The 21838-nt window shown below is 58.7% G+C and overlaps 2 protein-coding genes across 3 annotated transcripts in view; one reads left to right on the top strand and one right to left on the bottom strand.

Moving 5' to 3' along the window:
* Positions 1-1392: 1392 nt before the first annotated feature.
* DTL (denticleless E3 ubiquitin protein ligase homolog) lies at positions 1393-16955 on the bottom strand. Its single transcript, XM_066595041.1, has 15 exons — positions 16823-16955; positions 13165-13287; positions 12340-12438; positions 12007-12068; positions 11800-11920; positions 11643-11708; positions 10943-11058; positions 7948-8021; positions 7746-7849; positions 7312-7416; positions 6254-6366; positions 5359-5448; positions 5063-5195; positions 2943-3652; positions 1393-1988 (listed from the first exon to the last, which is right to left on the bottom strand). The coding sequence occupies exons 1-15, from the start codon at positions 16869-16871 to the stop codon at positions 1932-1934; spliced, it is 2022 nt and encodes a 673-aa protein (XP_066451138.1). The 5' UTR covers positions 16872-16955; the 3' UTR covers positions 1393-1931.
* A 126-nt stretch (positions 16956-17081) lies between these two features.
* The window catches only part of INTS7 (integrator complex subunit 7), a 56012-nt gene continuing 51255 nt past the window's right edge, over positions 17082-21838 (top strand). For both annotated transcript variants that reach the window (XM_066595039.1, XM_066595040.1), the window contains exons 1-2: positions 17082-17261; positions 18917-19046. In XM_066595039.1, coding sequence (XP_066451136.1) covers positions 17162-17261; positions 18917-19046 — 230 coding nt within the window. In that variant the 5' untranslated portion in view covers positions 17082-17161. The remainder of the gene's footprint in view (positions 17262-18916; positions 19047-21838) is intronic.

Here is a 21838-nt window from a genome sequence, read left to right as displayed (position 1 = left end):
CGGGGGAGAACCCGGGAGGGCGCCGGCAGCCGCGCGGGGGAGAACCCGGGAGGGCGCCGGCAGCCGCGCGGGGGAGAACCCGGGAGGGCGCCGGCAGCCGCGCGGGGGAGAACCCTGGAGGGCGCCGGCAGCCGCGCGGGGGAGAACCCTGGAGGGCGCCGGCAGCCGCGCGGGGGAGAACCCTGGAGGGCGCCGGCAGCCGCGCGGGGGAGAACCCTGGAGGGCGCCGGCAGCCGCGCGGGGGAGAACCCTGGAGGGCGCCGGCAGCCGCGCGGGGGAGAACCCTGGAGGGCGCCGGCAGCCGCGCGGGGGAGAACCCTGGAGGGCGCCGGCAGCCGCGCGGGGGAGAACCCTGGAGGGCGCCGGCAGCCGCGCGGGGGAGAACCCTGGAGGGCGCCGGCAGCCGCGCGGGGGAGAACCCTGGAGGGCGCCGGCAGCCGCGCGGGGGAGAACCCTGGAGGGCGCCGGCAGCCGCGCGGGGGAGAACCCTGGAGGGCGCCGGCAGCCGCGCGGGGGAGAACCCTGGAGGGCGCCGGCAGCCGCGCGGGGGAGAACCCTGGAGGGCGCCGGCAGCCGCGCGGGGGAGAACCCTGGAGGGCGCCGGCAGCCGCGCGGGGGAGAACCCTGGAGGGCGCCGGCAGCCGCGCGGGGGAGAACCCTGGAGGGCGCCGGCAGCCGCGCGGGGGAGAACCCTGGAGTGCGCCGGCAGCCGTTTGCACAGCTGGGAGTATGTTTAAACACATTCTAGGCTTTGGAAATAACTCCTTCAGGTCCTTTTACATGCAAATGAAGATGATCACAATCATAGAACACGGCCATATACTTACTGAGTAAGGAGGGCAGATAGCTGCATCCTCTCACCATGCAGGTGGCAAACTACCAAATAAGGGAGCCAATTACACCTGTGAGGGACACCGATGAGACAGCCACTCACATCGCCTCTTAATATAGAGGGGGGGGGCTGCTTGGTGCATACTCCCATACAGAGTGGCAGACCTTCTGATACATGTAGTGCACCGTGCAGACCAGCAACCTATTGAGAACACCATAATAGTTGGGCGGGTTGCCTTGCACCTCAAGAAGTGAGCCAGCCTGGGCTCCCCCTGGAGTCTTAAGGCCACACTGCATGTGAAGGATAGATAATGGATTTTGGCCAAGATACATGAGCCCACTAACCTCGGCAACGTTCCTTGCTTGTAGGGAGTCCCTATACTGCTATAGATACGGCACAGAAGGGGAAATAAAAAACATATTTCCCCTTCTGTGACAAATAATATCCATTAACACTTTATGCAAATAGAGCGCTAAATCTGTCAGTCGTTTGCGTGTAAAAGCGCCTTTAGATGAAAGCTTTAAGAGTGAAGCAAATCCTCCGGCCAGGCGACTGTTTATACATCTGTGTATTTACATAAGGGTAACAGTTATCGGGACCTCGTGAACAAAACGGTCCCGCAAAACAAATAAATAGCACTCAGAACTGTACAGACCGGGCGAAAACCGGATAAAAACAGGCAAAAAGTCCTGAAATTTAAGAACACCCCCCCCCCCCCCCCAAAAGTATTAAAAAGTACAACCAGTTAAGCTGGACTGAAAGGGCAAAGTTGCCATCAGCGCCAGACTTCAGACAAGACTTCATTAGCGTGTGCGTGTGCTCGATCTAGGGCCGGCTTTGGACGATTCTAGCATACTGCCACTTACATTGGGGAACTACAACTCCCAGCATGCCTCACAGCCACAGATTTCTCATGCCGGGAGTTAGTTTGCCAAGAGCTGGATAGCAACAGGTTGGCGACCAATGAGTTTTCCAGGGCTGCTATGCAGAACACGTCCGAATCTCTACTTGTCACACTGGGGCCGACCCTGGAAGATCATGGAGGACAGACGATCCAATAGTGACCAGTCTCATATACGTGAATGCAGGAGCAACGCCGTTATGCCGTAGGCTTCTTATGAAAGTACACGGAAATCTTCTTTGTGCAGCCAGATGCCTGAAGAAAGCAAAGAGAAAGGAGAGCGTTATATACTACAGGAGCGCCATATACACCGCGTGCGCCAAATATACACAGCCACCAGAATATATACCCCAAGCGGACAGAATGTGGCGCAAGCAGCATGAATCGCAGACCCCTCCCTGTCAGCACCGCCATCTAATCTGGGAGACGAGCGCTAAGGAAACGGCACCCAATGACGGCCGGCGTCAGAGCGCTCCTGCAAAGTGTGGCCGCCACAGGCTGAGGAAGACGAGGGTGAGAAGACCAGCCAGTTGTTTCATATGGTCTAGAGGCCCACAGCTTCAGCGCAGAAAGACCGGCGCTCCGCACCTCAGCGGCAGGCGCAACTGGAAGTAATGGCTACCTGAAGGAACCACTAGAGGCTTTACGGGGTCTTCCATCTGCCAGGAGCCCCCCGTCACACTGACATGCCACAGTCCGTCTCACATTGAAGGTTTCCTCATTACAACACCAATGATGCAGATTTGGGCGCTGCTGAGGGCGAGGCCTCCAAACCAAGGACCAACATTTCTGTACGACACTGAAGTCTATGGGTTGTACAGAATAACCCCTCCTCCGGACCCCTCCTCTCCCGACCAGGGACCCTCCACCCAGACGTTGCCAGCACTACAACATGGAAGATAAGTGTAGCTTTACACCGTGCGATTATCACCTGAGCCCTCATGGAAACCAGCGGATCCGGGCAATAACCGTCCCACGGACACGCGGTCGCCGACAGGACACGGAGCGAGAGAGCGTTCACCTGGTGGAGGTGCTTAGCTTAGAACCAAGCGACTACCAGGAGCCTTCGATGGAGGCGGGGGGCCGGAATGATCCCCGCCAGCACCATGTATCCGTGGGACGCCGTCGGGCACTTATGACAGTCGCTCGGTGTAAAGGCAGCTTACGTTATCAATATCAGATTGGTGGGGTCCAGCGGAGGACACTTACAGATATGGGGGAGGTTGCGGGGCTTCTTGCAGGGGTCTTCTTAGCACTTCCACTACTCGGCGGGGGGCTGCTGCTTGCCTTCTCACACTTCCGCTTGCTCCCCAGTGCGGACAGCCAGTTCTTCTCCAGTTTGCTGTTTTCTTTGTCCTGCGGTTCACGTTTCGGAGCCGCGCTCTGTGTGCAGTCCGTGCTGCGCCCTCCACAGCGGCCGGCGGGGTCCTCACGCTCTACACGGCAGGGCTCCAGCTTGGTCCTCTTCGGCTCCGGTTCCAGCTCCGTCACACAGTTACAATGAGAGAGACATTCGTGCTCCGCACTCCCGCCATTCGTCTCCAGGCGTCTTTTCGCCCTCGTCTCATAAGTTGGCGGCATCCTGGAAGTGGAAGCCACGGGGTACTGTTCGATGGGAGTAAATGCCTTCCGAGGTGATGGAGTTTTGGGGGCCGGCGTAAGGGACCTCGGTGTCCGAGTGACCCAGCTTTTAATGGTCACCTTGGTAACAGACTGTCTGGGGGACGTTGTGGAGGTCTCCGCTTCCTGCCTCTTGGGGGTCTGCAGGTTGGACATTGGCAAGAAAGGGGACGTTGGTGTGCCCGACGACATCGGAAGGTCCGCAGTGTAACTTAATGCACAGGTGGCAGGAGTTGGCGACGACATGAATCGGGGGCTTCGGACCTTGGGGGATTTTGCAGGGGTGCGGAGAACGGCAGCTGCGAGGGGAAACAAAAAAAGGTAAAATGAGTTCCAGCACCCTTCACTACCTTTATAGGACAGTCTGAGGTTCTCCAAGCGCTGAGCATGTGGCAGGAAGGCCAGTGGGACGCACACTGCTAGAGGAAAATAAGTGAACCCTCCACGAGCGGCAAGTTCACCTCAGTAGTCTGCGACGCTCCGGTATATGCATGCTACCGTGTTTCCCCGATAGTAAGACACCCCCGATTGTAAGACGTATCGGGGGTGTCAGGGGGGGGTCGGCCAATGTAAGCCGTACCCCGAAAGTAAGACATACCGTAGAAAAAAAAAATCATTACTCACCTCCCCCGGCGTTCTGTCGCGCTCCGGCAGGCTGTCGCTCGCTCCTCGTCCCCGGCGCAGCATTGCTTTCTGAATGCGGGGGCTTGAAATCCCTGCCTCCAGAAAGCTAATACACACGCCGGCAGCCATGACAGCATTGAATGGGTGTGATTGGCTGAAGCCACGTGCGCCTTCAGCCAATCACAGCCATTCTGTAACTGGCTGCCGGCGTGTGTATTAGCTTTCTGGAAGCGGGGATTTCAAGCCCCCGCATTCAGAAAGCAATGCTGCGCCGGGGACGAGGAGCGAGCAACATCCTGCCGGAGCGCGACAGAACGCCGGGGGAGGTGAGTAATGATTTTTTTTATTATAAGACATACCCCGAAAGTAAGACATAGTCTGGCTTTTGGGGATAAAAAGAAAGTAAGACACTGTCTTACTTTCGGGGAAACACGGTAGTAGCAACGGCCTCCCGACCTCGTACACCGGACGACCATTGTACCCGCAGAACATCACGCCGGACGGACGAAGGGGTCTAAGCCCAAAAATGTCACCCAAAACGTAACAAAAGGAAGCCGATAAGAGCGAGGGCGTCCGTGCGTATAGAGCCGCGGGGGTCACTATATGAGGACTGCAGAGAAGACAGCGCACCCCATGCAGATGGAGGGGCGTGTAGTACCACACTATGCCATAGAGAGGCGCTACTAGAAACCAAATCAGTGCTGCAGTAATCCAGGGTAAACATTACGGCTGGGTTCACACTGGGCGGATCCGCCTGCGGACGCTAATCCCGGATTCACCAGCCAAGTGGATGACATTTCTCAGATTTCTGCGGATTTGCTGGCTGCATGTTCCTTTTTTTCCTCCTCCGCTGCGGCGGCGCTTTCCTCTCTGGGAGCGCAGGCCGCAACGGAAAAGCAGGGGCCAAGCCGCTTCAAAATCCGCAGCTAAGTGCCTCGAGTTCTGAAGCAGCGCATTCCCGGCAGAAATCTCGCAGTTTTTCGCTGCTGCCAAACCGCGAAATTTCCGCCCAGAATCTGCCCAGTGTGAACCCAGCCTAAGAATATCCCCAGCAGGGGGCGCTGTACTAGAAGCTGCACACTCACCTGGAGAGGGAAGGTCAATCATCTTTTCACAAGTCCAACCCACGTGGTTCACGCTTTCCTCTTGACTGCAGCTGCTGCTTCGCCTCTTCAGTCTCCAGACTTTTATGGTGTTGTCGTCTGAGCAGGTGACGACCTACGGAATAGAGGACAGACTGAACTATCCAGTCCACACGAGAACCGCGTCGATCCTGCTAACGATCGGTCTAAAGTCCGAGACGTCCAGCCAATAAGCCAAAGGTCTGCATCCTTATCAGCCCGGGGGGCTTCGGACCCTTCTATACGAACACACAACAAACCTTGGAGAAGTCGGTGGGGGACCAGGTGACAGAGGTGACCTCCTGACTGTGTCCTTGGAGCATTACCGGAGCGGCATGGGGGTCCGACACCTGAGAGAAGAGGATGCAGGTTACCGGACACGTGGATATGCCAAGGCTACACCCTGGGGGGGGGGGGGGGGGGGGGGGGGGGCGCGGCAGCAGGATGCCTTCACCCTGGTGGTGGGGGGTCAGCAGGATGCCTTCGCCCTGGTGGTGGTGGTGGGGGGGGGGGGGGGGCGCGGCAGCGGGATGCCTACACCCTGGTGGTGGTGGGGGGTCAGCGGCATGCCTACACGATGGACGTGTAAATAAGGGCTCCGCCTGCAGGTGACATGGCTGTGAATGCAGCGCTGGCCCAGCGGGGTGACCAACCCCTGAGTGCGCGCTGCTGCACTATCTGCAGTCCCACTGAAGGTGAACGGTGTCCCTGCGCGGCCAGCGCTCCATGCCGTCCTGCAGGGGGTGCCGGAACCCCGCAGTCATTCTGAAGACTGGTAATTCTGGTAGAACTCCTTTAGGGCGAGCGCGCCATTCACAGTGATGTCGCCTGCCTTACACGGCCAGAAGGCACTTCTACAGCAGGGTGGCCTCATTTACAGGTTCTGCCGACTGCAGCCACAGCCAAGGAATAGCGCCACACAATCCTCTCATTCCTGACATGGCGGGAGGCGATGAGGAACCCTGTGACCTTGGCCAGCACCGCATACACTCGCGCCCATAGTTAACCCTTAACGTCTACAAGTGCTCTGTGGGCGCCTCTGCCAAGTCCGTCCAAACGCTGGTGTGCCGGACGCTATACCCCCCCTCCCCCCATCACCTGTGGCTCCATCAGAGGGGTATCTACCTGCACGTCTGATGCCCTGCGGAGACTTACCTGCCAGATGTAAGCGCTGTGGTCACTCGAGCCGCTGAGGAGAAACTGCCCGTCGGGACTGAGGCTGGACTTTATGTAGAAGGTGGAGTTGTGGTGACCGCCGAACACCGAAACTGGTGGAGAGAAAGTGGGGGAGCGGTCAGCAGAAGCCACGCCCCTCAGCACCCGTGAAACGGTTACGGCCCATCAGACCCGCCGGGACGCTCAGAAAACCTTTCACTCAACTTCCTGACATCAAAGTTGAACAGTTTTGAGCAAGTGGGGATTTCACAAACAAAAAAGTGTGACTTTTTGCTTCCTGGATTAGTTTGCCATTTTAAAGGGGTGTGGCTTGTCTTGAGGGGGCGTGGCTGCCACAGACCAACAAGCATCATTTACGCTAGCAGCGGTTTATGTCAGATGGGATTGGCGCCTATTGTGCATCAGCTGGCGGCGCTCAGGGCACGGAGAGCTGCGCACCTCTGTATATTAGGCGCTTTGCGTGGAAGCCTTCAGCTCGGCACGTGAAATGTACTCTGGAGCCGCGGAAGGTCCTCTGGGAGGGCGGACAGCAGCTAAAACTACTCCGGGAACCAGGACGCACGGAGGAATTCCTGCAATGTGATCACCCTCGCAGCGGCACACATACGTGGCGCAGACCCAAAGACGATGCCGCCCCCTGCTGTCCACTACGGGGAATGCAATGAGGGTTATAAACTACTGAAAGGGGATTCTGAGGGTCGACGTAATGAAAAGTAGCTGCAGGAAGATCCAGTGCCGCCACTCCGGGGGTCCGCAGCAGTCAGCCGCTGGTGCTAGCACGAACCGATGGTCCACGTAAGCCAAGACCAACGGCCACCACCGGCACAGCCGTGAGCTCTCAGACGGCCAACACCGGGTCCTGCAGAGCCAGTCTGGAGGGCAATGGGATAGGCAGGAACTCGTTAAACCTGCAGCCGCGGGGGGCTTTCGTCCGTATTATCATGCATGTCCTTATTACATATCAGCCCGCTAACCAACGAGCGCTGCAGCTGGAGGACCCTCCCGCGGCGCCCCCTCCCCACAGCCATGGCACTCACCAGGATCGCTCTTCAGTCCGGCCACGTCGAACAGGTAGATGTTGTCATCGGTGCAGCTGGCGAACAAGCGGCTGCCGGACGAATCTAAAACCAAGCTGGAATAACCTAAACCAGGAGAAAGGAGTGAACTTCACAGAAGCTCCCACTGCGGTTTCTGTAATAAAGTTGAAAATCTTTGCGTTTCCCTCCCCATAAGTTGTAAAAAGTGGGTGTGGTCCGGAGGGGGCGTGGCTGCGTGTCAGAAAGTCGGCGCGGTGAGATCTGGCGCCCACGGAGGTGATGTCCACAGATGAACCCTCTCCGTAGATTGGCGCCTCCTGGTGGGCAGTCCTATTAACCCGTCAGCCCCCCTCTATGTACAACTGGAAGCACAGATTATGGGGCGCCCAGACCAAGCACCGCTCCAGAGACCGCCGGCCAATCCCACCACCTACCGAGCTTCCGTGCGCTGCTCCCAGGGTACAGCAGACATCTTGCGGGGGCAGGGTCCTGCCGGTACGCCGTGTAATTCTTCCTCAAGTCCCACATCTTGATAACACTGAAGCAAGGAACGCCAGAAGTGTGAAGAGAGGCACAAGACGTAGCGCCAAAGTACTGAACTAAGAGGTTTGTCGCGTCAGTGACCGGGTGACTTACCCATCAACCGCACCCGCCGACACCACGGTGTGCTCGTCCTGGAAGACCACCACGGTGACGCTCTGCTGGGAGTCCTGGGGGCAAAGGAGACACGTGAGACCACACGCAGCCACCCTGTCCAGCGTCGGCCCCGGGGGCCGCGACAATATCTTACCACCATGGAGGTGGATTCATTACAGGGCACCAGAATATTCCGCAGCGCTAACAGTAAAGCAGAGCGTTCAGGTCCAACATACAGAAAGAAGCGTCAGCTCAGCAGCTCAGCCCCACCGGATACACAAACCGCTTCCACATCAACAGAAGACGCAAATACACAAAGCGCAGAAGTGAGGAAGACCCCCCTGGGGACCCCAAGAATCCGAGGATGAAGCAGCAGAAGACGTTCCCCACTGTGTGCCGCACGAAGCTTTCAGACCCGAATCTCACCAATTTGTGGCAAATTCTTGGTGCCCTTTTAGTTGTAAACTCCGCCGACTAATAGATGGTGTAAAGCCGGACAGCGGCCACCGATGGATCCGGCGCACCTGAAGGCTCCGCGTTTGCACGGTCTGACAGTGTGCCGCAATACAAGAGCGCCATTTTGTTCACGTTTCCTGGTACTTAACCCCTTAACGACACAGGACAGCTACATCCCGCGCGGTCGGGGTGTGTATAGAGGGGGATCACAGGTTGACCCCTCTATAGAATGCTGTTTATTACAGCGGCACCCACCTGCAACAGCTCCTGCGCCCCCTCTTGGTGGTCTCCCTTCTCTCCTGCGCCCCCCCCCTCTTGGTGGTCTCCCTTCTCTCCTGCGCCCTCCCCCTCTTGGTGGTCTCCCTTCTCTCCTGCGCCCTCCCCCTCTTGGTGGTCTCCCTTCTCTCCTGCGCCCTCCCTTCTCTCCTGCGCCCCCCCCCCCCTGGTGGTCTCCCTTCTCTCCTGCGCCCCCCCCCCCCCTGGTGGCCTCCCTTCTGTCCTGCGGGCCCCCCCTCTTGGTGGCCTCCCTTCTCTCCTGCGGGCCCCCCCTCTTGGTGGCCTCCCTTCTCTCCTGCGGGCCCCCCCTCTTGGTGGCCTCCCTTCCCTCCTGCGGGCGGCCTCCCTTCCCTCCTGCGGGCCCCCCCTCTTGGTGGCCTCCCTTCCCTCCTGCGGGGGCCCCCCTCTTGGTGGCCTCCCTTCCCTCCTGCGGGGGCCCCCCTCTTGGTGGCCTCCCTTCCCTCCTGCGGGGGCCCCCCTCTTGGTGGCCTCCCTTCCCTCCTGCGGGGGCCCCCCTCTTGGTGGCCTCCCTTCCCTCCTGCGGGGGCCCCCCTCTTGGTGGCCTCCCTTCTCTCCTGCGGCCCCCCCCTCTTGGTGGCCTCCCTTCTCTCCTGCGGCCCCCCCCCTCTTGGTGGCCTCCCTTCTCTCCTGCGGCCCCCCCCCTCTTGGTGGCCTCCCTTCTCTCCTGCGCCCCCCCCCCTCTTGGTGGCCTCCCTTCTCTCCTGCGGCCCCCCTCTTGGTGGCCTCCCTTCTCTCCTGCGGCCCCCCTCTTGGTGGTCTCCCTTCTCTCCTGCGGCCCCCCCCCTCTTGGTGGTCTCCCTTCTCTCCTGCGGCCCCCCCCCTCTTGGTGGTCTCCCTTCTCTCCTGCGGCCCCCCCCTCTTGGTGGTCTCCCTTCTCTCCTGCGGCCCCCCCCCCTCTTGGTGGTCTCCCTTCTCTCCTGCGGCGCCCCTCTTGGTGGCCTCCCTTCTCTCCTGCGGCCCCCCTCTTGGTGGCCTCCCTTCTCTCCTGCGGCCCCCCTCTTGGTGGCCTCCCTTCTCTCCTGCGGCCCCCCTCTTGGTGGCCTCCCTTCTCTCCTGCGGCCCCCCTCTTGGTGGCCTCCCTTCTCTCCTGCGGCCCCCCTCTTGGTGGCCTCCCTTCTCTCCTGCGGCCCCCCCCTCTTGGTGGTCTCCCTTCTCTCCTGCGGCCCCCCCCTCTTGGTGGTCTCCCTTCTCTCCTGCGGCCCCCCCCCTCTTGGTGGCCTCCCTTCTCTCCTGCGGCCCCCCCCCTCTTGGTGGCCTCCCTTCTCTCCTGCGGCCCCCCTCTTGGTGGCCTCCCTTCTCTCCTGCGGCCCCCCTCTTGGTGGCCTCCCTTCTCTCCTGCGGCCCCCCTCTTGGTGGCCTCCCTTCTCTCCTGCGGCCCCCCTCTTGGTGGCCCCCCTTCTCTCCTGTGGCCCCCCTCTTGGTGGTCTCCCTTCTCTCCTGCGGCCCCCCTCTTGGTGGTCTCCCTTCTCTCCTGCGGCCCCCCTCTGGTTAGTTCTTACCCTCTCCAGGCTCCTCTCTTCTTCTGACCCTACAACCGGCATTAGTGACCCGATTCCCTCTCCCCCCGGCTGTCTTTTCTGGTACCTTTCCCTCCTCCATCTCCCCATTACTAAAGAGCCTGTCTCTTGACTTGTGCTGCCGCCCCGCCTCTAATCTGTGCCTCGTCTGGTCTGCTGTCTAATAAGCTTTCAGTTAACGCTCTCATTGACCCCTTGCAGTCTGGTTTTCGCGCTGTACGTTCTACAGACGGCCAGATCGCATGGCGCCGGCGCTCTACTGACCCTCCTGGATCTCTGCGGTGTTCAGTGTGGTACAATTTTCCACCCCATGTATTGGTACTGAGGATACGGCACTTCTTGGTCCTCCGACCCTTCGGACCACTCAGTGGATTACTTGCTGGCTCTAATTCTCTGCCTTGTTGGGGTTCCTCAGAATTTGGCCCTCTCCTCCACCCGACTAAGTTCGTGTCCCCCCCTTATATTCTCCAACTGTAAGCTTGTGTCCCCCCCCATATCCTCCGACTGTAAGCTCGTGTCGTCGTCCCCCTGTTATATCCTCCGACTGCAAGCTCTTGTGAACAAGGTCCTGTGGTCTGTAAGTAACACTAGGTTATGCGATTTGTACTGCGCTGTGGAATATGTTGGCGCTAGTAAGGATTATTCTAGTGTTAGCTCTTACTCCGGCCTGGCTGCACGCCGCCTGCAGCTCGGAGCCTCCGGACAACCATTAGTTTGCTTCTTACCACGGATGGAGCAAGGCCTTTAGCTGCCGGCTTTCGCTTCCGTATTTTCAGGGGCGTCCGTTTGTCGGGGGCGTTGTGCGCACCGGTGATCTGGTTGACTTGTCTGTAGAAGCCATCTAAAAAGAGAGAGCGGGCATCACAATTAAACCTGCCCAGCCACTTACAGTCCGGATACCTGCGGACACATCGGGCTGGAGGGAGGCCCAACACAGCCGAGTGCTCTGGACATTACAGGGTTAACAGCAGGGCTTTCGGGTGAACGGCGCTTTGCTTCAGCGCGATTTTTTTAATCTCGTGTCTAACAGCTGCAACATATCCCGCTGTGCAGGCGTCCGGTGGGGTAGGTGGCCCGGCTCGCCTCGACACACAGGCTCCCTCCCGTCACCATGAACTACTCCGACCCCTCGCCCCAAAGGGTGTTCATTCGCCCCAGTCGGTTAACTCTTCCAACAAATCAGCATGTCACCGGCAGACGTCCCTGCACAACCGCCAGCCAGACGTACTGGTGGCCCCACACGCCACAGTTCAACCATCCGTGTGCGACAGGGCGACCAGAGGACTGTTCATGGGCAACACCTAGCAGCACCCAGAGACCAAGCCAGACGGAGACCAAGGCGCTCCTCTGGTGTCCGTCTGACAGACCGCTAAACGTAGAGCGCAAACATGGAGCCCCCAATACTGTTATGGAGGGTCAACGTACCTTTCTTGTTGCAGCGAGTATCCCAGACCATTATGTTACCATCGCGGCCACCAGTGCTAAACACGGCTGGTGAGAGAGAGAAGAGGAGTTACACGTGGGGCGGTCTGACCGCTCCGCCACAAGAACCTCCGGAGACCAAGGCCGAAGATTTACCTACCTTTCTGAAACTTGGAGAAGGAGACGGACTTCAGGCTGCACTGGTGGCCTCGGCACTCCCCGAGCTGCTCCCCGGCCGTCACGTCAAACAGCTTGGCCGTCTGGTCTCCGGAGGCCGTAACCTGCCAACGACAAGCGGAGTCTGACCCTCCTGAGCGAGTCTGCGACCTAGAAGGTTCCGGATTCTCCTCAGAGCTCATGTACTCACCAGCTTGTGCTCCCCGGGGACCCAGGCAAGGTCAAAGACCGCGTTCGTGTGCGCCTGCCAGTCTGGGGGAGAACACCAAAAACGCTCAATCCATCTATTTAAGAGCAAGAACGCCCTCTCCCCACCCCGAACACTTCATGTGGAGTCATGCCAAGGGCTACACTCCTCCCCCGCCAACCAGAGGCGTCTGGACAGATTAGGAGGGTCCCATGTACCCCTGGATATGGTTGGGGTCTCAGTAGGCAGCCCCCCCCCCCCCCAATACATTTGAATCTTGACAGGCATTTCCAGGGGTTACAGATGTGGCGGGACCCTCGGTAGGCGCCATCTTACCTTTCACCACCTTCCGCTGCCCGTCTGGGTACTCCGTATCGTACAGTCTAACAATGCCCTCCTCGTTGGCCACAGCGAGAACATGAGCCATCCCTGGAACTAAAAACCAAGCAGTTTAGCCAAGACAAGGCGCTGGGAGCTGGCGCAGACTGGCAAGAGGAGGCCGGCGCAGACTGGCAAGAGGAGGCCGGCGCAGACTGGCAAGAGGAGGCCGGCGCAGACTGGCAAGAGGAGGCCGGCGCAGACTGGCAAGAGGAGGCGCTGGAGGCCGGCGCAGACATCCGCTCGTTCCCAGATAAAGTGGTTTCACTTGGACCGTTCCATTCCCTGCGGAGCCCCGATAACGAGCGGACCCTCACGCTTCGCCTGCGTAATGCCTCGTTCGCTTTGGACAGTGGGCGGAGTCCATCTCTGAAGTCTCTGCCCATCTTATAGTCACATGTAGTAAACCTCATTAATATCAGGCCCGTCGCCATAAGTCGGGAGGGGTAACGTCACTCCTTGGGGAGGCACCAAGGAGATTGAGGAGACTTATAAGGCCTCCATGCTCCTCTGAGGGGCAAACACCCCCCCCCCCCCCCCCCAAACAGCGGTCCGCATGGGGTCTGGTTTAGTTTTCTATCCCCACTCTTTGCTGTACGGACCGGCATTGACTTGCAGGAAGGCTGCCATCCAGTAGATGGCGCTGCGGAGGGATTGTTCCATCTGCCTTATTTGCACTTCTGGCCATAAGATGTCCGACGGCGCCGCACACACTTCCCCTTTAAGACAGACAACAAACTGCAAAGAAAATTCAAAAACAGTGTGAAGAGTGAACCGCCGTACCTGAACTGAAGGCGCATCCGAAGGGGGGCACCGGCATCCCAACCTCGCCGTACGACGTATGCTCGTCCTCTCGGCAGCACTGGAAGCTCCGCAGCAGACTCCGCAGGGGGAATCCATAGGACCCTGGATGGGAGAAACCACAGGAAGCTGTAATACCAACCCTCACCACAGGGGGCGCTCACACAGATATGACTGCTTATACCTCCGCAAGCAGGACCACAGGGAAAGACTGCCCCGTATGACTGAGGGGGGAGGGTTCACATGGATGCTGCGGACAGAAGGTGCAACCGCCATGTGTCTGCGCAGAGTCCGAGCCGCCATGTCAGCCTACAACTACCCAGGTGACGTGACGGAGGAGCGGGGGATTAACCAGGTGACGCTTCTCAGCAGGTTGCCAGAAGTCCGGAGGGATTTCTTATATTTACCCGTCTCCACAACTCAGACGAACCCTAGCTGCGAGCGCCTAAAGGGACCAGTGGAAGTGGGTGCGGAGCTCCGTCTACATTGTCATTCGGGTTCCCTTTAAAGGGACAGTAGCTACATTTAGTTTTCCTCCACTTGTCTGGGGCAGCCATCTTGTCTGAGAGAGTGAACAGCATTTAGAGATGTGACTTAGAGCGGCCTTATAGGCCATAGACAATGGCTGACTCATTCATTTCTATCGGAGCATTGTGGGCATGCTCTGTAACTTATGCAGGGAGGGGAGGAGGTGAGCTGTGACTACTGTGAACAGCAGCTCCTGTATTACCTATAAATATATATATAGGTGTCTCCTCTCAGTGTAATCCTGTCTATACAGGGAGGGGAGGAGGTGAGCTGTGACTATTGTGAATGGTGGATCCTTTGTTATCTATATATAGGTGTCACCTCTCAGTGTAATCCTGCCTGTGCAGGGAGGGGAGGAGGCGAGCTGTGACTGGTAGTCCTGTGTTATTTATGTATAGGTGTCTCCTCAGTGTAATCCTGTCTGTACAGGGAGGGGAGGAGGTGAGCTGTGACTATTGTGAATGGTAGTCCTGTGTTATCTATATATAGGTGTCACCTCTCAGTGTAATCCTGCCTGTACAGGGAGGGGAGGAGGTGAGCTGTGACTATTGTGAATGGTGGATCCTTTGTTATCTATATATAGGTGTCACCTCTCAGTGTAATCCTGCCTGTGCAGGGAGGGGAGGAGGCGAGCTGTGACTGGTAGTCCTGTGTTATTTATGTATAGGTGTCTCCTCAGTGTAATCCTTTCTGTACAGGGAGGGGAGGAGGTGAGCTGTGACTATTGTGAATGGTAGTCCTGTGTTATCTATATATAGGTGTCACCTCTCAGTGTAATCCTGCCTGTACAGGGAGGGGAGGAGGTGAGCTGTGACTATTGTGAATGGTGGATCCTGTGTTATCTATATATAGGTGTCACCTCTCAGTGTAATCCTGTCTGTACAGGGAGGGGAGGAGGTGAGCTGTGACTATTGTGAATGGTGGATCCTGTGTTATCTATATATAGGTATCTCCTCAGTGTAATCCTGTGTGTGCAGGGAGGGGAGGAGGTGAGCTGTGACAGACTATTAGGCTTAATGCTCAGTGTGAGCTACAGAATTAAAGGATTTTATAAAATATACATTGAAAACGAAAACCACAGAAGGTCCTGAGAAACGACTGACAGTTTATAACTTGGGGAAACATTAAAACTGGTGCAAAAGAAACCAACTGAGCCCCGCCCCCCCGGGCACGCGGAATGAAAGCAGAGCCCTGATTGGTTGCTGTTGGCCCCTCCTTTGGATTGATCGCTCTCATATTAGTTATCCTGAGGTTCTACTTGAAGTCTGAAACGCAGATGAAATGCAACAGAAGTTTCCAACAAACCAGAGGCCAGGGCGGCGCGGGCAGAGGGCGGCGCGGGCAGAGGGCGGCGCTCCTCAGAACGTCCACGAGAAACGGACATCGACGAGCCCCACAGAAAAAAAGATCCGTGAAGAGCGGCCGGCAGTACGATGTGCCGACCAAACTAAATGATGCGGTGATTATATATACACACCCAATCTAGGGAAGTTACTGGCAGTGAGGGTATATATATATATATATTTCTGTAGTCCGGGGGAGGGGCGTGTCACCAGTGTAGCCCCTCCCTCATATACAATAAGCCCCAGGGAGTTCCTGCGGTGTGAACGGGGCCTGAAGGGCCGCTGTGGTGATTTCTCCCCCAGTAGTCGGCCGGAGTCGCCCCGTTAGTTCTTCCTCAAGACCTCCGGCCGCCTCGGATGGTCATGTGATCTCCGTTCTGGCCGCGGCGGATCTACTCGTGTGTTCAGAGTCTGTGTGACGCGGTTACATGGATCTACCCATCACAGGTATAATAGAGGAGATCACAGCTCCTCCTGACTGGTAATGGTGCTGCAGCTCACTGGTACATGCCGCTACATAGTGCAGGTACTTGCGGGCAGCGGGCCCCCCGCGGTAACCAATACACACATTAGAAATGCCGCTATTCACGCTGCGTTTATGGCGAACACCGCGGGTTACGATTTGGTCTTTAACAATTAGCTTCTCCTCGCGCTCCACCATCCAAGCCAGGCGCCGGGGGAGGGGTGTGTGGGTCTGTCTATCTTCCCACCGCCGCGGCCCCCCAGGGTCAGTCCTCCCCAACACAGCCCAAGGGGGTCTACCTCCCCACCGCCACGGCCCCCCAGGGTCGGTCCTCCCCACCACAGCCCAAGGGGGTCTACCTCCCCACCGCCGCGGCCCCCCAGGGTCTACCTCCCCACCGCAGCCCAAGGGGGTCTACCTCCCCGCCGCCGCGGCCCCCCAGGGTCTACCTCCCCACCGCAGCCCAAGGGGGTCTACCTCCCCGCCGCCGCGGCCCCCCAGGGTCTACCTCCCCACCGCAGCCCAAGGGGGTCTACCTCCCCGCCGCCGCGGCCCCCCAGGGTCTACCTCCCCACCGCAGCCCAAGGGGGTCTACCTCCCCGCCGCCACGGCCCCCCAGGGTCGGTCCTCCCCACCACAGCCCAAGGGGGTCTACCTCCCCGCCGCCGCGGCCCCCCAGGGTCTGCATCCCCACCACAGCCCAAGGGGGTCTACCTCCCCGCCGCCACGGCCCCCCAGGGTCGGTCCTCTCCACCACAGCCCAAAGGGGGTCTACCTCCCCGCCGCCGCGGCCCCCCAGGGTCGGTCCTCTCCACCGCCGCGGCCCCCCACGGTCTACCTCCCCGCCGCCGCGGCCCCCCAGGGTCTGCCTCCCCGCCGCCGCGGCCCCCCAGGGTCTGCCTCCCCGCCGCCCCCCAGGGTCTGCATCCCCGCCGCCCCCCAGGGTCTGCATCCCCGCCGCCGCCGCCCCCCAGGGTCTGCATCCCCGCCGCCCCCCAGGGTCTGCATCCCCGCCGCCGCGGCCCCCCAGGGTCTGCATCCCCGCCCTCGCAGTTAGCTCAGGGTGGCCAGCCTTTGTCGCAGCTCGCTGGCGCGTCCGCCACAAGTCTAACACCAGATCCCAGAGTCAGTCAGCACTTCCCAGCTGCCCCATCCAACATGGCAGCCTCCCCACTTGGGGTCACCACGGAGCTACAGAAGGGCAACAACCCCCCAACCCGTCATGCAGGTCAGCAGAAGGAAGAGGGGCTGCAGACGACCCACCCGGGGGGACAACAAGTCCCAGCCGCCCGCATTACTAACTCACCATTGTGACTGCAGCGAGGCTTGTTCACGACACGCTGGAACAAAGACATGGCCACAAGTCGGGAATATCGCGACCGGCTGACAGCGCCAAAACCGAACTCCCGCGAAACCCAAAGTGCAATCTCCCGCGAAACTTAAACTAGATCCTAATTGGTTCCAGCAGCATCCAATCCTTGAGCAGCATGAGATGAGTACACGCCTACTGCAGAGCTCTACCAATCACAACGCACGCTCTGACGTACAGTTACAGTTCGCGCATGCGCGGGAGGAAGTGTCATGGCGGCCTTCTAGTCTTTCTGTACAGCCGTGCTCTTCCGTGATTTCTGTGTAGCGGAGCAGCATGGCGGCTGGAGGGAGCGGCGCGAGGTCGTTTCTAGCCGACGCCGGTTATGGAGAACAGGAGCTGGACGCCAACTCGGCCCTCATGGAGTTAGACAAAGGTAGCGGAGGGCGGGGCCTGAGCCGTTTATAGCAGCCAATCAGATCAGAGCTTCTATCTTTCTGATAGGTTCTAAGCAAATGAAAACTGCAGTGTGATTGGTTGGTATGGGAAGCATGAAGCCCGCCCTGCAGATCTCCCACGACAACCAATCCAGCCGCTGGCTCTCTGTCCTGATTGGCTGCGCCGTAGTTTTTACAGTACGTCTGCACTCTGCGTCCGGGCGGCTGAACACGCTTACAGACTGATAGCTAATGAAGCAATGCACTGGAGCCCGCAGAGAGGACCCCCACGGGAGGTGCCAGGGGGAAGCAACAGGGCAGGGGTGTGAGAGGGCAGGGGGGGGAAGGAGGGGTGCGCGCGCGAGGGGGGGGGGCAGGGGTGCGTGCGCGAGAGGGCAGGGGGGGAGGAAGGAGGGGTGCGCGCGAGAGGGGGGGGGAAGGAGGGGTGCGCGTGTGAGGGAAGGAGGGGTGCGCGCGCGCGAGAGGGCGGGGGGGGAGGAGGGGTGCGCGGGGGGGAGGAGGGAGGGGTGCGCGGGGGGGGGAGGAGGGGTGCGCGGGGGGGAGGAGGGAGGGGTGCGCGAGGGCGGGGGGGGGGGGGAAAGAGGGGTGCGCGCGAGAGGGCGGGGAGGAGGGGCGCGCGCGAGAGGGCGGGGGGAGGGGCGCGCGCGCGAGAGGGCGGGGGGGTTGGGAGGAGGGGTGCGCGGGGGGGGGAGGAGGGGTGCGCGCGAAAGGGCGGGGGAGGGAGGAGGGGTGTGCGCGCGCGCGAGAGGGCAGGGGGGAGGGAGGAGGGGGGGTGCGCGCGAGGGGGGGAGGAGGAGGGGGGGTGCGCGCGAGAGGAGGGGGAGGGGTGCGCGCGCGCGAGAGGGCAGGGGGGGGAGGAGGAGGAGGGGTGCGCGCGCGCGAGAGGGCAGGGGGGAGGAGGGGTGCGCGCGCGAGAGGGCTGGGGGGAGGAAGGGGGGTGCACGCGAGAGGGGGGAAGGAGGGGTGCGTGCACGAGAGGGCAGGGGGGGAGGAAGGAGGGGTGCGCGTGCGCGAGAGGGGGGGAGGAAGGAGGAGTGCGCGCGCGCGAGAGGGCAGGGGGGAGGAAGGAGGGGTGCGCGCGCGCGCGAGAGGGCAGGGGGGAGGAAGGAGGGGTGCGCGCGCGAGAGGGCAGGGGGGAGGAAGGAGGGGTGCGCGCGCGCGAGAGGGCAGTGGGGGGAGGGGTGCACGCGAGAGGGCAGGGGGGAGGAAGGAGGGGTGCGCGAGAGGGGGCAGGGGGGAGGAAGGAGGGGTGCGCGAGAGGGGGGAGGAAGGAGGGGTGCGCGCGCGAGAGGGCAGGGGGGGAAGGAGGGGTGCGCGCGTGAGGGAAGGAGGGGTGCGCGCGCGAGAGGGCAGGGGGGAGGAGGGAGCGGTGTGGGAGAGAGCAGGATGGAGGGGGTGAGAGAGCCCTTATTTTGGCACCCGTTATGTTCGTCTCGCAGCACTGTGCGTCGGTCACGTCGGTGGTCGCCCCTCTGACGTCATTCACGGCCCCAAGAGCGGAATCTAATGGGCCGGGGGGGAGCTGCAGGGCTGTGGAGCCGGCCCAGGGCTTGTTCTTCCGCGGGGCGTCCTCCATATTGGCGCACGTCCTCCATTGTTGCTGCGATCTCTGAAGATCTTCCTTGTTTTTCAGGCCTGCGGTCCGGGAAGCTCGGGGAGCAGTGCGAGGCCGTCGTCCGTTTTCCAAGACTCTTTCAAAAATATCCGTTCCCAATCCTGATAAATTCTGCGTTCCTGAAGCTGGCGGACGTCTTCAGAGTTGGGTAGGCGGCTGGAGATCTCGAGGGCGAGAGGAAGGTGGGAAGACGCGGGCAAGAACTGAAGCAGAACTAGACTTTCTGCAAACGTAGGGCTTTGGGTCGGTGGAATCGATGTGCTGAGACTCCTCCCCTGGCGCTGCGCCCGCTCGCCTCTCCTCAGGGCCGTGTGCGGGCTGTGAATGCTCGCCAGCAGCAGGAGGGGCGCAGTGCCCAGCTGAGCAATCTGTGGCAGTTGGATGTGTCAGAAGCTTCCTGAACCTTTAGTTCTTGTATGTCATAGAGGGGGGCACACGGACATCGGAGACGCAGCGCAGAGGCAGCAGGCTGCTGCTTCTTGCATGCAGTGAGGGCAAATGGAGGTCAAATCGTGACGCCAACTGTCACTGTGACTACCAATATAAATGGAAGATTTAAAGGGGAGTTGTCTTGTGTCGCTGCTGTTGGGGTAGTTGATGGGGGAGGGGGGAGGAATTCTTTATACGCTCCTGCAATCCAGCGGTGTCCGCACTGCGAATCACTCTTTTCACAGTGTGGTGCGCAGTATACGGGTATACGGGAGAGCACCTGCACGGCACTATGGGAGGAGTTGGACTTGCAGTGGCTGCACCGTCTTCAGTTGGGGACGCTGCTAGATCCAGGGAGCGGGGGAGTATAAAGAAGGCCTCATCCTAATAGCCCATAACTTAGTGCTTGTGATTGGTCTCAGTAAGAGACACCGAGTCATCCTGTGGATGTGAGACCTATCAATGGCTACAAACATACATGAGGTTACAGCGAGCTTTCCAACCTCTCAGAATACATACATATACACTTCTGACAAGGCATAGGGGGATTAATGAGCAGAGAAGTAAATACCTAAAGAGTCACTGATGAAGATGTGAAGGTTTTATGGTCCCTGAATTAGTGTTAGGGGGTCACCAGGCCAGAGGGTTATCGCTGCTGTAGAGGTCTCCTGCCTCCCAGTGTGATTCTTCTCAGTAAGCCGAGTCCTCTTGTAGATATTTAATGGCTACAGACATACATGAGGTTACAGCGAGCTTTCCAACCTCTCAGAATACATACATATACACTTCTGACAAGGCATAGGGGGATTAATGAGCAGAGAAGTAAATACCTAAAGAGTCACTGATGAAGATGTGAAGGTTTTATGGTCCCTGAATTAGTGTTAGGGGGTCACCAGGCCAGAGTGTTATCGCTGCTGTAGAGGTCTCCTGCCTCCCAGTGTGATTCTTCTCAGTAAGCCGAGTCCTCTTGTAGATATTTAATGGCTACAGACATACATGAGGTTACATTTTGTTATCCAGTAAAAGGTCCCCTATCTGCAGGGTGACTTGGTTTCTCCCACTGAGAACAATCACACATCCCTCTACTGGCGACACGGACCGAACCTTTTCTCATGATGCCTCCCCGTCACGCATGAATCCTCTGTTGAAAGGGTCAGAAGTTCTTATTAAAGTTGTTCTAAGTTTGTCTCCCTCGTTCTTCTGAGGCTTTGTGATCTGAAGTTGCCCTTCGGTATAATAACTTTCCTGTGTTGTGTCCGTGACTAGAGCAGCGCTCGGCCGCAGGTAAGTCGGTCTCTCTGTAATCATGTGGTGGTGAGACCTCATCCTCACTCTTAGTTTTTGTCCGGCTCACTGATGTAAAGCCCCCCGACAGGACATTTACTGCCCCGGATCAGGTACACAACATCAGATGGGGAACATGTGACCGTACCCCGAGGGCTTATAGTCCTGCTGTGTGTTGGGGGTCCGTATCCTGTCTGCGGTCCGTACATGTCAGCAGGTCTTACAGCTCCTTACATTACAGGGATCTTATAGTCCTGCTGTGTGTTGGGGTTATGTATCCTGTCTGCGGTCCATACATGTCAGCAGGTCTTACAGCTCCTTACATTACAGGGATCTTATAGTCCTGCTGTGTGTTGGGGTTATGTATCCAGTCCGCGGTCCGTACATGTCAGCAGGTCTTACAGCTCCTTACATTACAGGGATCTTATAGTCCTGCTGTGTGTTGGGGTTATGTATCCAGTCCGCGGTCCGTACATGTCAGCAGGTCTTACAGCTCCTTACATTACAGGGATCTTATAGTCCTGCTGTGTGTTGGGGGTCCGTATCCTGTCTGCGGTCCGTACATGTCAGCAGGTCTTACCGCTCCTTACATTACAGGGATAAGCTCCTTTTTGTGTGTCGGAGGACAATGCTCTCCTGATTATAGAGTTCCTCAGACTTGGAGGTTCCTGTAACACAGACGGGGAGGGTCCGGGAATATGGGGGTCAGGCGGTCATCCTTGTGGAGGGAATCACAAAGCCATAGAAGAGTTTGGGAGTATACATTTTCACCACAGAGTTAAATTCCCCAAGAGGATTGATGTGTGACGGGCGGTACGAGTTGGGAGTACGGATGGTTCTCTGTTGTAGGTGGGAGACCTTGTCATGGCTACCATCACATGATGTCACCGCAGCTTCCAAAGACTTATAAGGCCATTCATGATCCCCTGGGTAATATGCAGGAATGCTGCCTTCCCATAGGTGACGCTGCAGAGGTATGGTGAGAAATGTGTAGCAGAGCTAACACACAGGCCTGGTGACCCCCTAACACTAAAGGCCCATTTACATGTAACGCTTATCACTCAAAATTCGTTCAAACGACCGAAAATAAGTGATAATAGTTTCGTGTAAACGCAGGCATCGCGCAGTTTTAACTTGAACAATGATTTTAAGGTGAACCTAATATCCATCCTTCAACCAGTAAGGGATAAAGTATCTCTCAATAGACCACGGGTTGTTATCCCCACG

The sequence above is a fragment of the Eleutherodactylus coqui genome, chromosome 3 (genome assembly GCF_035609145.1).
Source record: "Eleutherodactylus coqui strain aEleCoq1 chromosome 3, aEleCoq1.hap1, whole genome shotgun sequence".
In the NCBI taxonomy this organism is placed as follows: domain Eukaryota; kingdom Metazoa; phylum Chordata; class Amphibia; order Anura; family Eleutherodactylidae; genus Eleutherodactylus; species Eleutherodactylus coqui.
This window is presented reverse-complemented; position numbering and strand designations above follow the sequence as displayed.